Source organism: Manihot esculenta, chromosome 11 (assembly GCF_001659605.2).
Source record: "Manihot esculenta cultivar AM560-2 chromosome 11, M.esculenta_v8, whole genome shotgun sequence".
Taxonomy (NCBI): domain Eukaryota; kingdom Viridiplantae; phylum Streptophyta; class Magnoliopsida; order Malpighiales; family Euphorbiaceae; genus Manihot; species Manihot esculenta.
In genome coordinates this window covers 30539593-30557917 of record NC_035171.2, presented here as the reverse complement: position 1 = coordinate 30557917, position 18325 = coordinate 30539593, and the positions used below count along the sequence as shown (strand labels likewise).

The following is an 18325-nucleotide window of genomic DNA, read 5'->3' as shown; positions in this document are numbered from 1 at the left end:
AATATATTTTTATTTTTATATTTTAATATTAAATAATTTAAATTAATCAATTTAATTTTTGTAATTCTAATCAACGATTTAATTTTTCAAATTTCAATTATACATACAATTATTATTGAATTGATATGTTATTTCAATCAGATGAAAACAAAATTTATTTTATTTAATTTATAAATAAATTTGATTTGATAAAACGAATTTCATGTCTTTAATCTCACATCTTGCATGTAATATTGAAATTTTATAAAATTATTTTCTCAATTTAGTTATATTGTTGAGAATAAAATGTCCTATTTAGTTAAATTATTCATCCTAAAAATTTTAAAATCGCTAATTAACAAATCTGATAAAATAAATTACATTTTCCAGTAAAATCATTTATCCTTTAGAATAGTATAATCCTTTTCAATTACATCCTTCCAAGTTAAAAATGCAGCTTCGACAAAAACAAAAAAGGAGGTTAAAAATGCAGCTTAACTTAGAAAGTCAATTCATATAAATTAATTAAATAAAAAAGAAAATAAGAGAAAAAGCGAATTTCCCGATTCCATTGGCAGTTGGCAATGGCAAAACCGAAACAGAACTCGCATAAACGCGTACACTAGAGAAGAACAGAGAAACAGAAGTGAAGAAGAAGAAAAAATGGGTTTTGTTTGGTTTCAGATCTGAGTAATTAGTCAGTTCTCAATCTAACAACAGCTACTAAGATCCAGATCCAGGAACCACTCTACTCTTCCTCCCTTTCAATTTTCAATATGGTTCTCGAGAAGATGGAGAAGTTTTTAGATAATATTCAGCCTATGGATCTGATGCGCTCTGAGAAGATGTCCTTTGTTCAGCTCATTATTCCCGCGGAGTCTGCTCATCGTGCCATTTCCTATCTCGGCGAAGTCGGTCTTCTCCAATTCCGCGATGTAAGTGATTTTGGCTCCGTTCAGATCCGACTCTATTGCTTCTGTGTATGATTGGTGTTAGTTCGTTTACAGTATGATTAGGATTATTTTTGAAAAGTTCTAGTGGTATTTTTGATGCTTGGATGAGTTGCTTCACTCTTTCGTTCTCTCTCTCATGTTTGCTTAGGGTGAATTAAGGATTTTCAATTTCCATATTGAGTTTTTATTTTAAAAGATGTTATTGTTGGTGGCGTTTGAATCCTCTGGAAACGGGAGATCTTGGCAGTGTATACTATTGCCTTCTCCAGTTACTCTGGAGTCTGAATTTTTGGCTTTTCTTATTTTGATCCTGATTTGTCGTGAATGTTTTGACTTTTTTTTTTTTTGAGGAAATATATTTTGAGCAAGTGCAATCACTTTTGATCCGATTGAATTCCAGATTTTAATTGAAAAATATACTCACCTTATGCAAAGATGATGGAAATCCTGTCCTAATGCTATTACATATATATATATATATATATATATATATATATATATGCTTGAACTGGTTATGCTATTCTCCAAAATACATATTGTTTGGACTATGGTAATTGAGTATCCTTGGGCCAAATGTGCAACTTTAGTATGATTATGACTTGTCTGAGTAGGTCGCATACAAAGTACACTCATCAACCTATAAAACAGCTAAGATCTTCTAGATTTGAGATTGTTGGAAGAATATGTGATCACTCACTGTTTATCATCTTGAGAAGAGGTAACACCATGATAAACTGTTGGTCCACCTAGGTTGAAATGGCATTTTGTGCTTGCAACCTCACTTGTAAAATATGTCACCTACATGATTTATTTCACATGGTTGGGCATTGTAGACAATTTCCAAACATGAATGTACTACTCATGTGTTTCATGTTTGAGATGCTAAGGGAGTTCTTCAAAGGTTTTGGATTTTTTCTTTTAATAGGTTTAAAGCTTATTGAGCTTTCTGAGTGCTTACCTATACATAGTTACCCTTGTTGGCACCTGAGAGATATACTGATTTGCACTTAATGTGAAAGGGAGGAGTTACAATGATGCCCTTTTCATTGTATACAATATTGGCAAAAATATTTATTGTTATAATGCAGACTTTTCATAGCCTTGTTTCATAAATGTGATCAATATCAGATGAACTGATGTCACTTTCCCCCCTCTCTCCCTTGGCAGTTAAATGCTGATAAAAGCCCTTTTCAGAGGACATTTGTTAATCAGGTATCTTCTTAGAACTTGCAACAACTTATACTGCTTATGATTTTACCCACACCAGTAGGTCCTGCAGAGAGGTTTTCCCTTCCCCCTTCCACTTATGAATGCCTATGCTTGTTCCATTGTATTTATAGGTTACTTAGAGCATGGTTTACTGACTACCATCCATTGCAGTTCTGAATATTCTTATTTTCATGGTTGACAATTAATTTACCTGCTATCACTGTTTTCTACTCATTTTGGCTGTTCTAATGTTTGGGAGATTTTTCCATAGGTAAAGCGATGTGGAGAGATGTCGAGGAAACTACGTTTTTTCAAAGATCAAATTAATAAAGCTGGTTTACTGTCTTCTGCACATCCTGTCATAGAACCAGATGTTGAGCTGGAGGAATTAGAGGTGCATTTACATCTTGATCTTGTTCTATGATTAGAGAATTTCTTTTCCATATCTTTCTTCTGATATCTGTTGTGCTGGCAATAACTGTAACTAGTAGTTAAAACAGGTTCAACTGCTCTAGCCAATATAATCACTTTATATGGGATTAACATTTCCTGAATCCACTAATCCTTTTGTGTTTTGTATGTAACTGTTGTCAGGTACAACTTGCTGAACATGAACATGAGCTAATTGAGATGAACTCAAACAGTGAGAAACTTCAGAAATCATACAATGAGCTCTTAGAGTTCAAAATGGTGTTGCAAAAGGTAAAAATTTCTTGGTGTTACCCAGTTATAATAATTACTAGCTCAGAACATGCTACCTTGTGCTTTTTATCACAGTTTCGGATGTGTGTTTGTTTTCCCATTGGTGTTTTGTAATACTAAATGTATGTAGCTTGGCACTCTTGTTGCTTATGGAATTATTATGTTGCTTGTGTGAAGGCTAGAGGTCTTATGGCTAGTGTGTCAGTATAAACAATAAGTTAAATGCAAAAGGGATGAATAAACAACCTGAGTCCCACTGTTAAACTGTGATAAAGCCTATATGCATAAAACACAATGTACTATAGGAAGTAAATATATTAATATAGGAAGTAAATATTGATAAATGGGTTAGTTGCTTAATCTTAGGGATTGTATAATTGTAGACTTGATTTTCTTTCCTGTTTAGATACCGTCTTTTATATATAAATAGGTTGTAATCTTTATTATGAAATACAACATCAAATATTATATTTCTACATGGTATCAGAGCTAGGTTTGTAGAGATTTATTTTCTCTCTCGTCAAGTTTTAAATTTTTGGAGACTCAGGACTCCTGTTCTTTTGTGTTATCCATCTAGGATAATATTTGTCTCTCACCGTTCACCTAGAGAGGATGCCAAAGTCGACTTGCAGCTCCCTTGTCAGATTTGTGGTTCGTTTGCCGTTTGGGTGTTGGGTGAAGGCGTCTTTTTGATACTATTCATTTGGGTTACCCATAAAGAGTAACTTTTGGAGTAACTTTTGGAGACTTAGGGCTATGTTTATTTGGGTTACCCATAAAAGAGTAACATTTGGAGATTTAGGCCTCTGTTCATTTGGGTTACTCATAAATGGTAACATTTGGAGACTTAGGGCTCTATTCATTTGGGTTACTCATAAAGGATAACATTTGGAGACGTAGCGCTCTGTTCATTTGGGTTACTCATAAAGAGTAACATTTGGATCTGTTCATTTGGGTTACTCATAAAGAGTAACATCTGGATACTTAGGGTTCTGTTCATTTGGGTTATTCACAAAGGGTAACATTTAGAGACTTAAGGCTCTGTTTATTTTGGGTTACTCATAAAGGGTAACATTTGGAGACTTAGGGGCTCTATTCATTTGGGTTACTCATAAAGGGTAACATTTGGAGACTTAAGTTTATGTTCATTTGGGTTATCCATAAGGATAACACTTGGAGACTTAGGGCTCTATTCATCAGATATTGTTCACGGGAATTATTCATCAAGTATTGTTCACGGGAATTATTCATCGGGTACTGTTCACGAATACTGTTTCTCGGGTACTGTTCACGAGTACTGTTCATCGGGTACTGTTCACGAGTCACGAGTACTGTTCACGGATTCGAAATTCTATTCACAGTAAGGCGTTTTACCAAGCTGATAAAATGTGGTCTCCCGTTCTAGTGCTGAATCTAAATGTCGAGTCATGGCAAAAATCGTTTGTGAAGTTTTGTGGGTACGTCAATTATTGGAAGAAGTTGGGTTTACAAATTCGGTGTCTGTTAAGTTGTATGGGACGAGTTGATTATATATGTAACAAGTTGGACATGATTAATATTTATGCTCCAACTTGAGGGGGAGTGTTATAGATTATAGGAAGTAAATATATTAATATAGGAAGTAAATATTGATAAATGGGTTAGTTGTTTAATCTTAGGGATTGTATAATTATAGACTTGATTTTCTTTCCTGCTTAGATACCGTCTTTTATATATAAATAGGTTGTAATCTTTATTATGAAATACAACATCAAATATTATATTTCTACAAGTTAAATGCAAAAGGGATGAATAAACAACCTGAGTCCCACTGTTAAACTGTGATAAAGCCTATATGCATGAAACACAATGTACTAATTAGTTTAATATAATTTCTATTCAAATATTATAGAATTGGTTTTATTATAATCTTAAATGCTACTCATCTTATATCTTCTACATATATATATATACATATGTAATCTTATAAACTTCAAGTGGCTGATGAAACTATTTTAGTAAAATTTAACTGTCTCAAAATTCTTGGGAAATTGCAATTTGGTTTTGATGATCCAATTGTTAGTTCATATATAGACTTGTTTGTTTTCCCTGTTGATGCAGGCATTTAATTATTAAGCTGTTTGTAATTTGATTATTTTAGTGAAAGCTAGTGTGCCTTTTCATTGGTAATTGTAGTTATAATGGACAAGATGTTAGATGAGAACCCTTTATCAGTAGAAAAGAAAAGAAAAGGAAATGCTAGATGAGCCTGAGTACATTGGTGCTCTCTGTTGTCTTGTTAAAAAACAGGGGATTCACTTATTGTTGTCCAAACTTATAACTGTTACTTTAGAAGCTGAATCTTGTTGGGCATTTTGTCATTGTTGTTTTCATTAGTTTTTTTTTTTAATTTCCTGAGAAGAGTAAACTATGAAATCCTTTCTATGGTGTTCCTAATTCAAAACTTTCCCTTACATGTATCTTTTATGGGGCTTTTCCAGGCAGTCGGCTTTCTTGTATCAACTAATAATCATGCAGTTGCAGAGGAAACAGAATTACATGAAAATGTATACTCAAATGATCATTATGGTGACACAGCCTCTTTACTTGAACAGGTACTAGTCATTAATCCTTGCCCATTTGAACTTTTTGAGCAAAACCTTTTCTTATTGTTGCATTTATGATATATTATGCATTATACAGGAATTGAGGTCTGTACCACCAAACCAATCTGGTTTGAGATTTATCAGTGGCATTATACCTAGATCCAAAGTTTTGAGATTTGAGAGAATGCTATTTCGGGCTACAAGGGGCAACATGCTTTTCAATCAGGCACCGGCAGATGAAGAGATTATGGATCCCGTGTCAACTGAAATGGTTTTCTTTTGCCTGCCTACCTCTGTTTTATTTCTTTAGAAACAAATTAATATTAATCTTATGCAATGGTACTGATTTTTCTGAGTTTAACTTTGCAGGTTGAGAAAACAGTATTCGTAGTATTTTTCTCAGGTGAACAGGCAAGAACAAAAATTTTAAAAATTTGTGAAGCATTTGGTGCAAATTGCTATCCTGTTTCCGAGGATATAACTAAACAGAGGCAAATAACTAGAGAAGTAAGTGTTCTATTGTGATGCGAAAATCTCTATGCTGAGAGAAAGAGAGAGAGAGAGGGAGAGAGAGAGATAGAGTTATGCTAAACTTCTGGTCTTGACGTCAGGTTTTGTCACGTCTTTCTGAATTGGAAGCAACCTTGGATGCTGGAATTCGTCACCGAAATAAAGCCCTCTCTTCCATTGGGTACCAACTAACAAGATGGATGAACAGGGTAAGATGCCCTGTAAAGTTGCATTTTTAATATTGTGGTTGTTTGATCGATGGGTGCTATGAAGTTTTATGATTTATGATTGCAAGAGACTTGAAACTCACTCAACTTTGCAGGTAAAGAGAGAAAAAGCTGTATATGATACATTGAATATGCTGAATTTTGATGTTGTGGTTGTTTGATCGATGGGTGCTATGAAGTTTTATGATTTATGATTGCAAGAGACTTGAAACTCACTCAACTTTGCAGGTAAAGAGAGAAAAAGCTGTATATGATACATTGAATATGCTGAATTTTGATGTTACAAAAAAATGTCTTGTTGGAGAGGGCTGGTGTCCTTCCTTCGCGAAAGCTCAGGTACCTTATATGCTGTGTGACCCTTTTGGGCATGTGTGGATTTATGATGATTGTTTACATCATCAATATTTCACCCTTTTTTTGTTGTGGCCTTTGCAAGCTTTAATCATCTTGAGGGAAGATGTCTTATGATTGAACAGATTCAGGAGACACTGCAACGTGCAACGTTTGATAGCAATTCACAAGTGGGCATAATTTTTCATGTGATGGATGCTTTGGAATCACCTCCTACATATTTCAGAACAAATCATTTCACAAATGCATTTCAGGAAATTGTTGATGCATATGGGTTAGTTCTCCAATGCATGTTTTTGTTTGTTATTTTTCTATTGGAAAAAGGTTTTCTTCAATGGGAGCTCCATGCAATTTGCAAAAGCAGCAATAGGAATTTGGCCAATGAAAGATCTTAAGAACTGGGTTTAAATACATTATGATGCATTGCAAAATGTTTCATAAGTGTGAGTTTAAATTGTGAGAAATAGATATCATTGCATGACAAAACATTTTGGTTCCTGCTGTCCTGGGTAATATTAACAGTTTTATAGCAGGGAATTGGACTAAACAGTGGGAGTTGTGCGCATGATTGGTCCTGTCACAAGTAGGAATTGAAGGGATAGGCATTGACTTTGAGGAGTAGCCATTTAGTTGAAGAAATTTTATTTTATTTCGTGACCATATTTCATTGAACTGCTCAAAGAACTAATGCAACAATTATTTGGCAGTGTTGCTAGATATGAAGAAGCAAATCCTGCAGTTTACACAGTTATTACCTTCCCGTTTCTTTTTGCGGTAATGTTTGGGGATTGGGGCCATGGAATATGCTTGCTAATGGGAGCATTAATCCTTATAGCTCGGGAAAGCAAGCTCAGTTCTCAGGTATGGTTACTTTCAATTTCTTGTATTAAAATTTGAAGAGATTTCCACTTGAAGAAATACTTCCTAGTGAACAGTAATACAAATTACTTAATTCACCATTACCAGTGACCTAAAACTTCTTTCAACATGCTTTTGATCATCTGTTTATCATTTAATTATTGGACTCTAATATATATGCTAAAATTTGTGAAAGAAGCCAACAATTTTTGTGTCTTCAACAGTTCTGTGAGAAAGGTTTGTGAGAGGTTATAACTGACAGAGAGTCAAAACTGTGTAACTGTCATGGTGCAAAAAGAAGAATGTATATTTTGATGAGTAAAATCAGGACAAGGTCAATACGACAGAGCTTTATAATGGTCGTACTTTTTCTCCCCAATTTCAAGTGGTTTACCTCATTTAGATGGCATGAATGATGGGTTAGTGACTAAAAGCTTTCAAATATTTGCACAACTTTTAATGTGATTAATTTTTTAAAGTTTCAAGTTTTAATAAACAATGTCATACTGGTGACAATTGTAGTCAAATGTGCAATGGCAGATGCTAAACTCTCAGGTAGCTAGCATGACATATACTTCATTAGAAAACTTTTCATGCTAGCATATCCGATGGTATATTTGAGTGGAAGAACCCATAAACAAATATTGAAAAAGAAAACTTTTCTGATGTTGCTTCTCTCCTCCTTAAATATGCATTTATGAATTTTTTGTGTAAAATGTCACGCCAGCAAGTTGGGAGTTACTGCATGTGTACTCCTTCCAAGTTTGCTTATGATTGACACAAATGTGAACTATTTTTATATATATTTGAAACAAAGGTTTTCTGTGTTTACCTTGTTCAAATCAAAGTATAATTTACCTTGTCAATAACCACCCTTATATGATAGAGCAATTCTCATGTTGTGTATAAGGGAACAAAGTATTAGAAAGACAATGTAAGCATGAAGATGCCTTTGAAAAAAAGGATTGGCCATAATATGCAAATTAGAGCAAAAGTTTGGTTTTACATTTATCATAACCCTTAGTAATTTGTATATTATTCCTTCCAATTTTTGTGTTTGGCATGAGCCTTTAAGTTCCTAAATTGCATTTGTGGTTCCTGTCAGAAACTTGGAAGCTTTATGGAGATGCTTTTTGGTGGGCGCTATGTACTCCTCCTAATGTCACTTTTTTCAATTTACTGTGGGCTAATATACAACGAATTTTTTTCCGTTCCTTTTCACATATTTGGTGGATCTGCTTACAAATGCCGAGACACCACTTGCGGGTAAATTTATTTGTTTTGTTTTTTTATCATCAAGTGGTCATGGATATAACTATAGAAACATTATTGACTTCTAATTCCTCAATATGATGCTTTTATTTGTTGAGATCTTGACTAGGGCTTATGATTTTTGGAGTGTGGATGTAAAATTCTTTGTTTATTTTTGGTATGCTAAATTTTTCTTAGGTGCATGCGTCCCATTTCCAGAATAAAATTTTATTATACAATATGTTGGTATTGATATGTAATTATCCATCAACCATCAATAGATAATGAAACTTGTACTTTATGTGCTTGTTTGTTATATTCAGGAAAGGGAAAAAGAAAAGTACATGAAAGCGTAGCAATGAATGATCCTCAATGTCAATTTGGCCCTTCTCTTCCACCCTTTATTACATTTTCTCTTTATCACTCACCTTCATGTTTATTAAAGCTTTAGTTCTTTATGCCATCTGGATATCATAATTTTAGATTTCAGGTTATGAGGAATGATTTCAGTTAACTTAGCTGTGATAATGTTCATCTTATTTCTTTTTTTTTCAGTGATGCACACACAGCTGGTTTAGTGAAGTACCAAGATCCATACCCATTTGGTGTGGATCCCAGTTGGCGTGGAAGTCGTTCAGAACTGCCATTTTTGAACTCCCTCAAGATGAAGATGTCTATATTGTTGGGTGTAGCCCAGATGAACCTAGGAATCATATTAAGTTATTTCAATGCACGCTTTTTTGCCAGCTCACTAGATATAAGGTTTGTAGTCCCAGCTCCATTCACCTCTCTTCTCATAGGGTTCTTGCATTCCTCTTTCAATTGTTATTTTTCATCTGAAAGGAGACTGACTATTAAATATATTGTATATGTTTGTATTAGGTATCAGTTTGTGCCACAGATAATCTTCTTGAACAGCCTTTTTGGGTACCTTTCGCTCCTCGTTATCATCAAGTGGTGCTCTGGTTCTCAGGCAGACCTTTATCATGTGATGATTTACATGTTTTTGAGTCCCACTGATGACCTTGGTGAGAATCAATTGTTTTGGGGCCAGAGACCATTGCAGGTATGAGTTGACCATCCTATCTATTTGTGTTAATTATGTGCACTATGTATGTTGTTAATCATTAACATGGTTAACTGATGCTTGAGCTTGCAGATCCTGTTGTTGCTTTTGGCTTTAATTGCGGTTCCATGGATGCTTTTCCCTAAACCTTTTATTTTGAAGAAACTTCATACTGAGGTACATGGACACTATTGTTAATTCTTCTTTTTTTTTTTTTTCCTTTTCTTTTTTGGGATTTATAATTAAAATTTACATAGATTTTTTTTTCCAAAGAAAATTTACATAGATTCACTGTAGAAATAAGGAGTAATGACTAAAAAGGAAAAATTCAACCCTTTGTTTCTGGTTTTCAGATGTAGATAATCTGTGCCTATTACCTTATGTTATTTTTGTGTCAATTATGATTACACTTGAAAGAGCATATTTAAAGTTCCAGAATTGCTAATATGGCACGCATTTTTATGTAAAAGAATACATGTTACTATATTTGATTGTAAGACCCCGTAAAGAATTTTGGTTTTATTTTGACAATTATTAGTTTGTTACTTCAATTTAAAAGGCAAAAATAGAAAAGAAAAAACTGAACCTTATCCAGCATTTTAGTTTTTTACTCCTACTTCTCCCCACTTAATTATGCCACATCACAGGCTTATGTGAAATCTTTATGAACAAATATATTGTTTTGATATATGCCCTTGAAATTTGGCTACCCTTTGAATATAATTGATACAAATTAAAGCATTAGCTGTAATTGAAAAATTGAATGAAGATTTGGAGTTCTTTTTTTATCGTAAATCCAAGAAATAATTAATGAAGTGATCTTTCTTCAGCTTAAGGTCATTTGTTATTGAGTTAGCTAGTGATTGACTCAGGATGGTTTTTTATTTGTTTATGTTATTTGGGGACATCTGTAACTTTTTTCTGGAGAATGGAAAAGTGTATAGAAGATTTAGTTTAAGTTGTCCCTAAAGCCTATTTAAAACTCGACCACACTTCCCCAGGTCCCTTGGTATAGAAAAATCTTTGAGAGTTGCCAACTTTTTTTGTTTAATTTTGTTTGTGAAACTTGCATTTGATTTTAACATGAAAATAATTGATTTATGACAAGTTCAGTAACTTCTTTAATGTTCCCCTCCCCCCCCCTTTTTGTGATACTATATAGAGATTTCAAGGTCGCACTTATGGGATTCTTGGCACCTCTGAGATGGAGCTTGATATGGAACCTGGTTCTGCACGATCACATCATGAAGATTTTAATTTCAGTGAGGTGTTTGTGCACCAAATGATACACTCCATAGAGTTTGTTCTAGGTGCAGTCTCAAATACAGCATCATACCTTCGGCTTTGGGCTTTGAGGTGCAGCCATGACTTTTTTTTCTTTCCGTGTTTTGTTTAAATTTGTTGTTTTTCATAATTTTCCGGTTTAAATTTGTTATTGCTATTGCAGTCTGGCACATTCCGAGTTGTCTACTGTTTTCTATGAGAAAGTCCTCCTCCTTGCTTGGGGGTAAGTATTTTTATCTTCAAAATATATTGCATTGCTATTTTCTGCCTTTAGTGGAGCTCTGTTTCTTTCTTCCTCCTCACTGTGGCTCAGTGTTTTACATATTGCTCAATTTTTTTCTTCACCAATCATAGTTTGATGGTTGAGTGGCCGAGCCTCAGGTCTAATCACATGTTAATCCCACTGTCATTTGTAAAATAAAATCTTGACCTATCATTAAAATAAAATGAGAAGCATTTTTAGAGTCATTTCATGTCAAAATATTCAACCCTTCACTTGGTTTATGAAGTGTCTGCTGTTTCTGCTCTGATATTTATCTATGTGCTTGACGTGTAAACATTCATAAATACACTTGCATATTTTGCATTTTTGTTTATGTGATGATACCGAAGTTTATTGCTATTGCAGATATCAAAATATCTTTATCCGGCTAATAGGGCTTGCAGTTTTTGCCTTTGCCACTGCCTTCATACTACTCATGATGGAGACACTTAGTGCATTCCTACATGCATTGCGTCTTCACTGGGTGGAATTCCAAAATAAGTTCTACCATGGTGATGGCTACAAGTTCAAACCTTTCTCATTTGCATCAATAACTGAGGATGATGATTAATCAACTTACACACCATTCTGTTTTTGGATGAGAAGATGATGGTGTGAAGAGAGGCAAGGGATATTTTTGGCCAACAATAGAAACTATCAAAATGAAACTAATAGAAGTTCATTCCAGGCAGTAGAGGATTAGCGGCTTTTTGCTCCAACATTAAGCCGCAAGAGTTAACTTAGATCCGTGAAATGCTGACTCATATTTTTTGGGTTTGGTGGTATATATAAGGGCTTTGCTTACAACCACAGCAAGCCAATAGATGTTGTATTTCTTCCTTTTTTATTCATTCAAAAAGAGATGGAAGGGCCTTTTTCTTTTTCTTTCTCCATAGAGGGATGGGGGCTGGAGGAAATCATTTGTAAAGGGGACTGGTGCTGGAGAACCATATTACACTATGTAACCTTTTTCTGGATAAAAGTGATCTGGGAGTTAGATTTATGAAACTGTACACACTCACACTTTCAAATTTATAGTGTGGATTTTGCAGCAAAGGAGCCTTCTTTTAAATTTTATTCATATACTTCTGTCTTTATTTTATATAATTTCAACGAGAATGGCTTGATGAAGATCTTTTTTAAGCGAGTTTTCTTTTCTTTTGGTATGGGATCTGAATTCTGAGTTTTTTATAACAATTTATGTATTTGCTAGTAATTGTATTTCTTTTAAGGCAAAACAAAATATATATAGGGTTTCTTTCTGAGTTAATTCTTTTTAATTTAAGAAAATTTTATTTAGAAAAGGTTAAAATTATATTTTAACCCATTGAATTTTAGTATAATTGTCGGAGTAATTCATTTATTTTTAAAATTCAATGGTTAAATTTTTAAATTTTAGTTTTGTTCAAATTAAACGCCATTTTCTAAATTAAACAGTTAAATTTTTGAATTTTAACTTTAACTCGATTTAAAGTTATTTTGTTAAAATTATCATTAATAAATTATAAAATGATTATTGTAATCCTAATTAAGTTAAGAAATTTCTAAAGAAAATTTAATATTTGCGCACGTAAAAGGTATGCAGTATTCAATCTTCAAATTATACAAGCTGAAAATTATTCAAATAATAAAGAATCATATTACCCAAATGTGTTTATTTATTCAAAAACAATTTTAATTTACTATATGCTGTCGTGCAAAATCTCAAAATTGTGCAATTACACTTAGTGATTTTTTTTTCTGCTTTGTTTTTACCGAAGAATAATTGAGCTTGTGAAATTAAAACTTGTTGCCAAAATCATAATTATACCACAAAAACAACTAATAAAATATAAATTTTGCACCAGTTTTAGCAAATCCATGTTCCTACCGACTCCATCTTTCTTGTCTCTTTCAATATTGATATCTGTTTGATAAGCGCATATTGTCCATCACTTTTATTAATTCCACTAGCTCTTGCAGGGAAATCCATAATTCTAATATTAAAACTATTGAAAGAAAGATCAGCTCAAAATTAAATAAGTATATACAGCGAAAGATAAGAAATGAAATTTTTATTAAATTATTTTATATAATGTGAAAGAGCACATAAAACTATATTCACAAATATCCTGAAATTTACACACATTCGCATGTAGAGAGGAGAAAAAAAAATTTCATATTGATATATTAAAAAACAATAAAAAGAAAAATGGATAGGTTTTCTAAAAAGGAAAAGAATTACAAATTATTAAATTATAGAAAAAAAAATCCAAATAAAAGAATCTAGTTCTTTTAGATCAATGGTAATCATGTGATTAGTTCAATTGTGAAACCGAACGAAAGAAAGAAAGTAAGAAAGAGATATGGATTTTAATTGCACAAAGTGAAAGAGGAAGAGAGTACGCAGCGTGTAGAGAATGATGAAAGTATTTTTAGAGTTTAATATATTTCTCTATTATTTTACCGTTAACTTCACAAATTTTATAAATAGAAAATTTTTTAATTTAAATAGAATTAAAATTTAAAACTTAAATATTTAATTTAAAAATGTAAAATTGATTAATTAATTATATAAAAATTTTAAAATTAAAATATAATTTATCTAAAAAAAATTATGTATAGTTATATAAGAATCTATTTAAATTTATTTAAGATTTTTTTTTCAAATTCTAAAACATAAACTGTCTTTTCAAAAAGAAAAGGATAAGAGCTATCAATTCCATAAGCAGTGAGGTGATGTGAAGCTGAATAAATGAGTAATGGGAGACTGGAGACTTTTGAATCATCATGAGCCGTGAAGTTTGCTTTATAATAATAAAAAAAATCTCGGAAGTTCCTTTAAACTCTCTTGGAAGTTGGAAGTGGACACACGGACCGCTCTGCTGTGCGATGTTTCTGTGACGCTCTATGATAAAATAAATTTACTTGAAATTATATTAAATTTTATTTTGTGATTTAAATTTATTTTTAAAATATTATTAAAAAATTAAATAATATTATTATTTTTTAAAATGATTAAAAAGTTAAATTTATTTTTTAACTATATAATAAAAATACATAATATTAAATTTTATATTTTATTTTAAATTTATTTCTAAATTATTACTAAAAAATTAAATACTAATTTATTAAAATTTTAAAATGCGAAAACACTTTAAAATCAGTATTTTAAATGATTTTATTTGATTTTTAATAATTATTATTGAAAAATAAATTAAGATTAAAGTTAGTTTATTTTAAAAAAATAGCATTATTTTTTGAAAAAATAAATTATATTTCATAATTTGAGATTTTTATCTCTTTATATTATTTAGGGAAAATTACTTTTTAATCCCTAAGGTTTAACGTAATTAACACTTCTGTCTCTCTATTTTAGCAACCCAACACTTAAGTCCCTCACTTTCTCTTCCGTCCAAATTCGTAGTCCTTCCGTCCATTTAAACCGTTTGGTCAAAGAGTTAAAAGTGAGATGTGATGATTTTTTCCAAAAATGCCCTTCTTTCAACGTGAAATTCCAGAAGAAGAAGAAGAAGAAGAAGAAAGAAGAAGAAGAAGAAAAAGCTGCAGAAAGAGTAAGAAGAAGAAGAAGAAGAAAAAGCTGCAAAAAGAGTAGGAAGAAGAAGAAGAAGAAGAAAAAGAAAGAAGAAGAAGAAGAAAAAGTTACAGAAATGGTAGGAAGAAGAAGAAGAAGAAGAAGAAGAAGAAGAAGAAGAAGAAGAAGAAGAAGAAGAAGAAGAAGAAGAAGAAGAAAAAAAAGTTGCAGAAATGGTAGGAAGAAGAAGAAGAAGAAGAAGAAGAAAGAAGAAGAAGAAGAAGAAAAAGTTGCAGAAATGGTAGGAAGAAGAAGAAGAAGAAGAAGAAGAAGAAGCAGATGAAGAAGAAGAAGGGTTAATTTTGTCAATTCACGTGTTCCAAATGGCTATTTTAGACGAAAAGACTACGAATTTGGACAGAAAGAAAAGTAAGGGACTTAAGTGTTGGGTCGCCAAAATAGAGGGACAGAAGTGTTAATTACGTTAAACCTCAGGGACTACAAAGTAATTTTTTCTATTATTTATTTATTTTTTAACTATAAATTATTTTTTTTTACAAATAAATGGAATTTAAATTATAAAATTGATATTTTTATCCGGCTGTATTTGCGACCCTTAAAAACATGTTGATAAAACTAAGAAATAATTGAGATAATATGTTTTTTAAAGAAGCCCTGCTTACGTGTTAATCCAATTCCTCTGTTTCCCTCTTTTTCTGAAGGCCACAATTTTCTTCTCTCTCCTTCAAAAGAAGAAGAAGAAGAAAAAAAGACTCTGCTTGATGGAAGTTCCCAAGAGAACTAGATATGGCTTCTCAGAGATTTGTAAGAGAGAACTGGGATTTTCTCCGACCTTCACTCGTCGATTCTCTGCTTCTGAGGTTTATTTATTTGCTTAATTTCCCATTTCCTTGGCATTTAAATGATAAACCCCTATAACTTAACTTGTTGGTTCACGATTTTTTGTTGTTAAATCTGATAAAATTATATCAAAATCATGCCTATTTATGCTTATATAAGTGATGAACTCAAATTCTGGGTCTGATTATTGTCGATGTAATTGTTTGAATCTGTGCTCTAATTTCATTTTCAAAGTTGAATTTTTCCTTCCTGCGGTATGCAGGTAGTTGTGAAGCAAATCGACCTTTACGGGAAGCTAATTGGTCATGTGGGTTGTGTAAATTCAGTAGAATTTAACTCTACCGGCGATCTTCTTGTGTCAGGTTCCGATGACACACATGTTATGTTTTGGGATTGGGCAACTAAAAGTAGAAGGCTTTCATTTCCTTCTGGCCACTCTGATAACATTTTTCAGACTCGAATCATGCCATTCACTGATGATCGGAGAATAGTTACTTCTTCAGCTGATGGCCAGGTGAATGTTCTTTCTCCTGTTACCGTGTGCAGTAATCATCTGACCACAATCATCCTTTTCATGATCATCATCATCATTATCGTCATCGTCATTATACTTATTATTATTTGTGGATTCGGATCCCACTAAGAAGAAAACTTGAACCTTGAAGTTCTGGAGTACACTCAATACAACTAATTGATTGTCATTTATTTTTGCCTTCAAGACCTTAGCAGTGCGCGAAGTTCCTAGCTTTGCCAGGTTCTGGGAGGTTTTCTTTTTTGGTATATACCATCCTATATCTGAAACACATTGACACCGGGCAAGCCGCAAGGGAGCAACTCTATACCAGAGTTCGAACTTGGGACTCTTAACAAGGGGGAAGGGATCCGTGATATTCTATTTTACCTCTTTGGAGTAGGTTTTAGGAGGTTTTCCTTGTGGCTTTTTCCCTGCTATTGTATAAACTGTAACCTTTTAGTCACTAAGAAACTACCTTACGGTTAAGGCTCACAGAAATTGTTTAGGAAGGACGCTAAAATTTGAGCTATCTGTAATTGTTTCAATATCTCCATCTTCTTGTCACTGCCTTCTCTCTTGCAACTTGAAATTAATCACAGGCTTACTCATAAATTGCCTTATGTTTGTATATATCATTTCTTTGTTGCCCTTGCAGGTCAGGCTCGCCCAGGTCTTGGAGAACGGCCAAGTTGATACAACGGGGTTGGGGAGGCACCAAGGGCGTGTTTACAAGCTTGCTGTGGAGCCAGGAAGTCCCCATATACTTTATAGCTGTGGTGAAGATGGTTTTGTGCAACATGTTGGTTAACTTAATGTTTTTTTGTCTCCTTGATAGTTCTTTCATTTGTTTGTTTTAGTCCAGAAGCAGTTGATTATGCCTTTTATTTTTTGCAGTTTGATCTGCGCAGCAGGTCTGCCACAAAGCTTTTCTTTTGCTCCTCATTCTCAGAAAATAGCAAACGGCCTTCTAACAGTATAAGATTGAATGCCATTGTAATTGACCCAAGAAACCCCAATTACTTTGCTCTAGGAGGTTCCGATGAATTTGCACGTGTCTATGATATAAGAAAATGCAGATTAGATGCAAAAATGAATTCTGATACACCTGTGAACACATTCTGCCCCCATCACCTGATAGAGTCTAAAAATGTGCATATCACAGGGTTGGCTTACTCTACCACAAGTGAATTGCTTGTCTCTTACAATGATGAACTAATTTATCTGTTTCAGAAGAACATGGGAATGGGACCTCACCCATTGTGCATAAGCCCTGAATATTTGAAGAAACTTGAGGAGCCTCAAGTTTACTTAGGTCACAGAAATTCACAGACTGTTAAGGGAGTGAACTTCTTTGGCCCTAATGATGAGTATATATTGAGTGGGTCTGATTGTGGCCATATATTTATCTGGAGGAAAAAAGGTGGTAAGCTTGTGCGCTTAATGTCTGGTGATCGACATATAGTAAATCAACTTGAGCCCCATCCACATATTTCCATGTTTGCTACTTGTGGAATAGAAAAGAGTGTGAAGCTTTGGGTTCCCATGGCGAGTGAAACTCCTCCACTTCCTGAAAATGTAGAAAAGGTACATTTTGAGCTGCATGGTGGCTTGATTTTTCATGTTTCGTATGGTGGGTTTAAGCTTTAATTTGCTTGTGTCTTTAACTTGTGTTTAAGCTTTAATTTGCTTGTGTCTTTAACTTGTGTTTATCATTTATCACCAGATTATGGAATCAAATAAGCAGGGCAGAGAACACCATTCACGGGTAACTCTTACCCCAGATGTTATCATGCATGTTCTGCGCCTGCAAAGGCGGCAAACATTGGCGTATATAGAAAGGAGATACAGTAGAGCTGATATCGAGAGTGACGAAGATGAGGGAGAGGCGTTTGTTTTGGGGCTTTCAGATGCTGAGCCTTCTTCTGAAGAGGGTTGCAATATTAGCTAGAGTTTGCAAGTTATATTAAGCAAATTTTGGTTCTATGCAGTATATATTTTTGAAATTTTCAGTGCTTTACTAAGTTACTGTTATGAGCTAAAAGAATTTCTACAATCATATCTATCATGGTATATCGCTTCGATACTATGATTTCATGGCAAAAGGGCGATTGTAGAGTAAGATAATGGCCTTTGCATGTTTTTTTAGTTTCAGAGGTTCATAATTTTGTTCTGCAATTAATTCAGCAAGGTAGTTCAGCA

General features: G+C 33.2%; 2 protein-coding genes across 2 annotated transcripts; both read left to right on the top strand.

The window, feature by feature from the left end:
* Positions 1–524: 524 nt before the first annotated feature.
* LOC110626414 (V-type proton ATPase subunit a1) lies at positions 525–12293 on the top strand. The gene is made up of 18 exons (XM_021772288.2): positions 525–914; positions 2100–2144; positions 2413–2535; positions 2736–2843; positions 5324–5437; positions 5526–5699; positions 5798–5935; positions 6040–6147; positions 6394–6501; positions 6642–6790; positions 7224–7377; positions 8480–8640; positions 9181–9387; positions 9508–9691; positions 9785–9868; positions 10854–11047; positions 11139–11198; positions 11604–12293. Exons 1-18 carry the CDS (start codon positions 756–758, stop codon positions 11806–11808), a joined length of 2475 nt encoding a protein of 824 aa, XP_021627980.1. The 5' UTR covers positions 525–755; the 3' UTR covers positions 11809–12293.
* Positions 12294–15433: 3140 nt separating this feature from the next.
* On the top strand, positions 15434–18179 carry LOC110626928 (DDB1- and CUL4-associated factor 8). The gene is made up of 5 exons (XM_021773122.2): positions 15434–15632; positions 15875–16126; positions 16782–16925; positions 17021–17710; positions 17850–18179. The coding sequence occupies exons 1-5, from the start codon at positions 15534–15536 to the stop codon at positions 18072–18074; spliced, it is 1410 nt and encodes a 469-aa protein (XP_021628814.1). The 5' UTR covers positions 15434–15533; the 3' UTR covers positions 18075–18179.
* The last annotated feature ends 146 nt before the right edge of the window (positions 18180–18325 follow it).

Excerpts from the sequence above, each read along its gene's own strand:
- LOC110626928 (XM_021773122.2), top strand. The coding sequence starts at position 15,534 with ATGGAAGTTCCCAAGAGAACTAGATATGGCTTCTCAGAGATTTGTAAG. Across the intron at positions 15,633-15,874 it reads GTCGATTCTCTGCTTCTGAG|GTAGTTGTGAAGCAAATCGA; the intron begins GTTTATTTATTT and ends TGCGGTATGCAG. Across the intron at positions 16,926-17,020 it reads AAGATGGTTTTGTGCAACAT|TTTGATCTGCGCAGCAGGTC; the intron begins GTTGGTTAACTT and ends TATTTTTTGCAG.
- LOC110626414 (XM_021772288.2), top strand. The coding sequence starts at position 756 with ATGGTTCTCGAGAAGATGGAGAAGTTTTTAGATAATATTCAGCCTATG. Across the intron at positions 6,148-6,393 it reads TAACAAGATGGATGAACAGG|GTAAAGAGAGAAAAAGCTGT; the intron begins GTAAGATGCCCT and ends TCAACTTTGCAG. Across the intron at positions 9,869-10,853 it reads TGAAGAAACTTCATACTGAG|AGATTTCAAGGTCGCACTTA; the intron begins GTACATGGACAC and ends GATACTATATAG.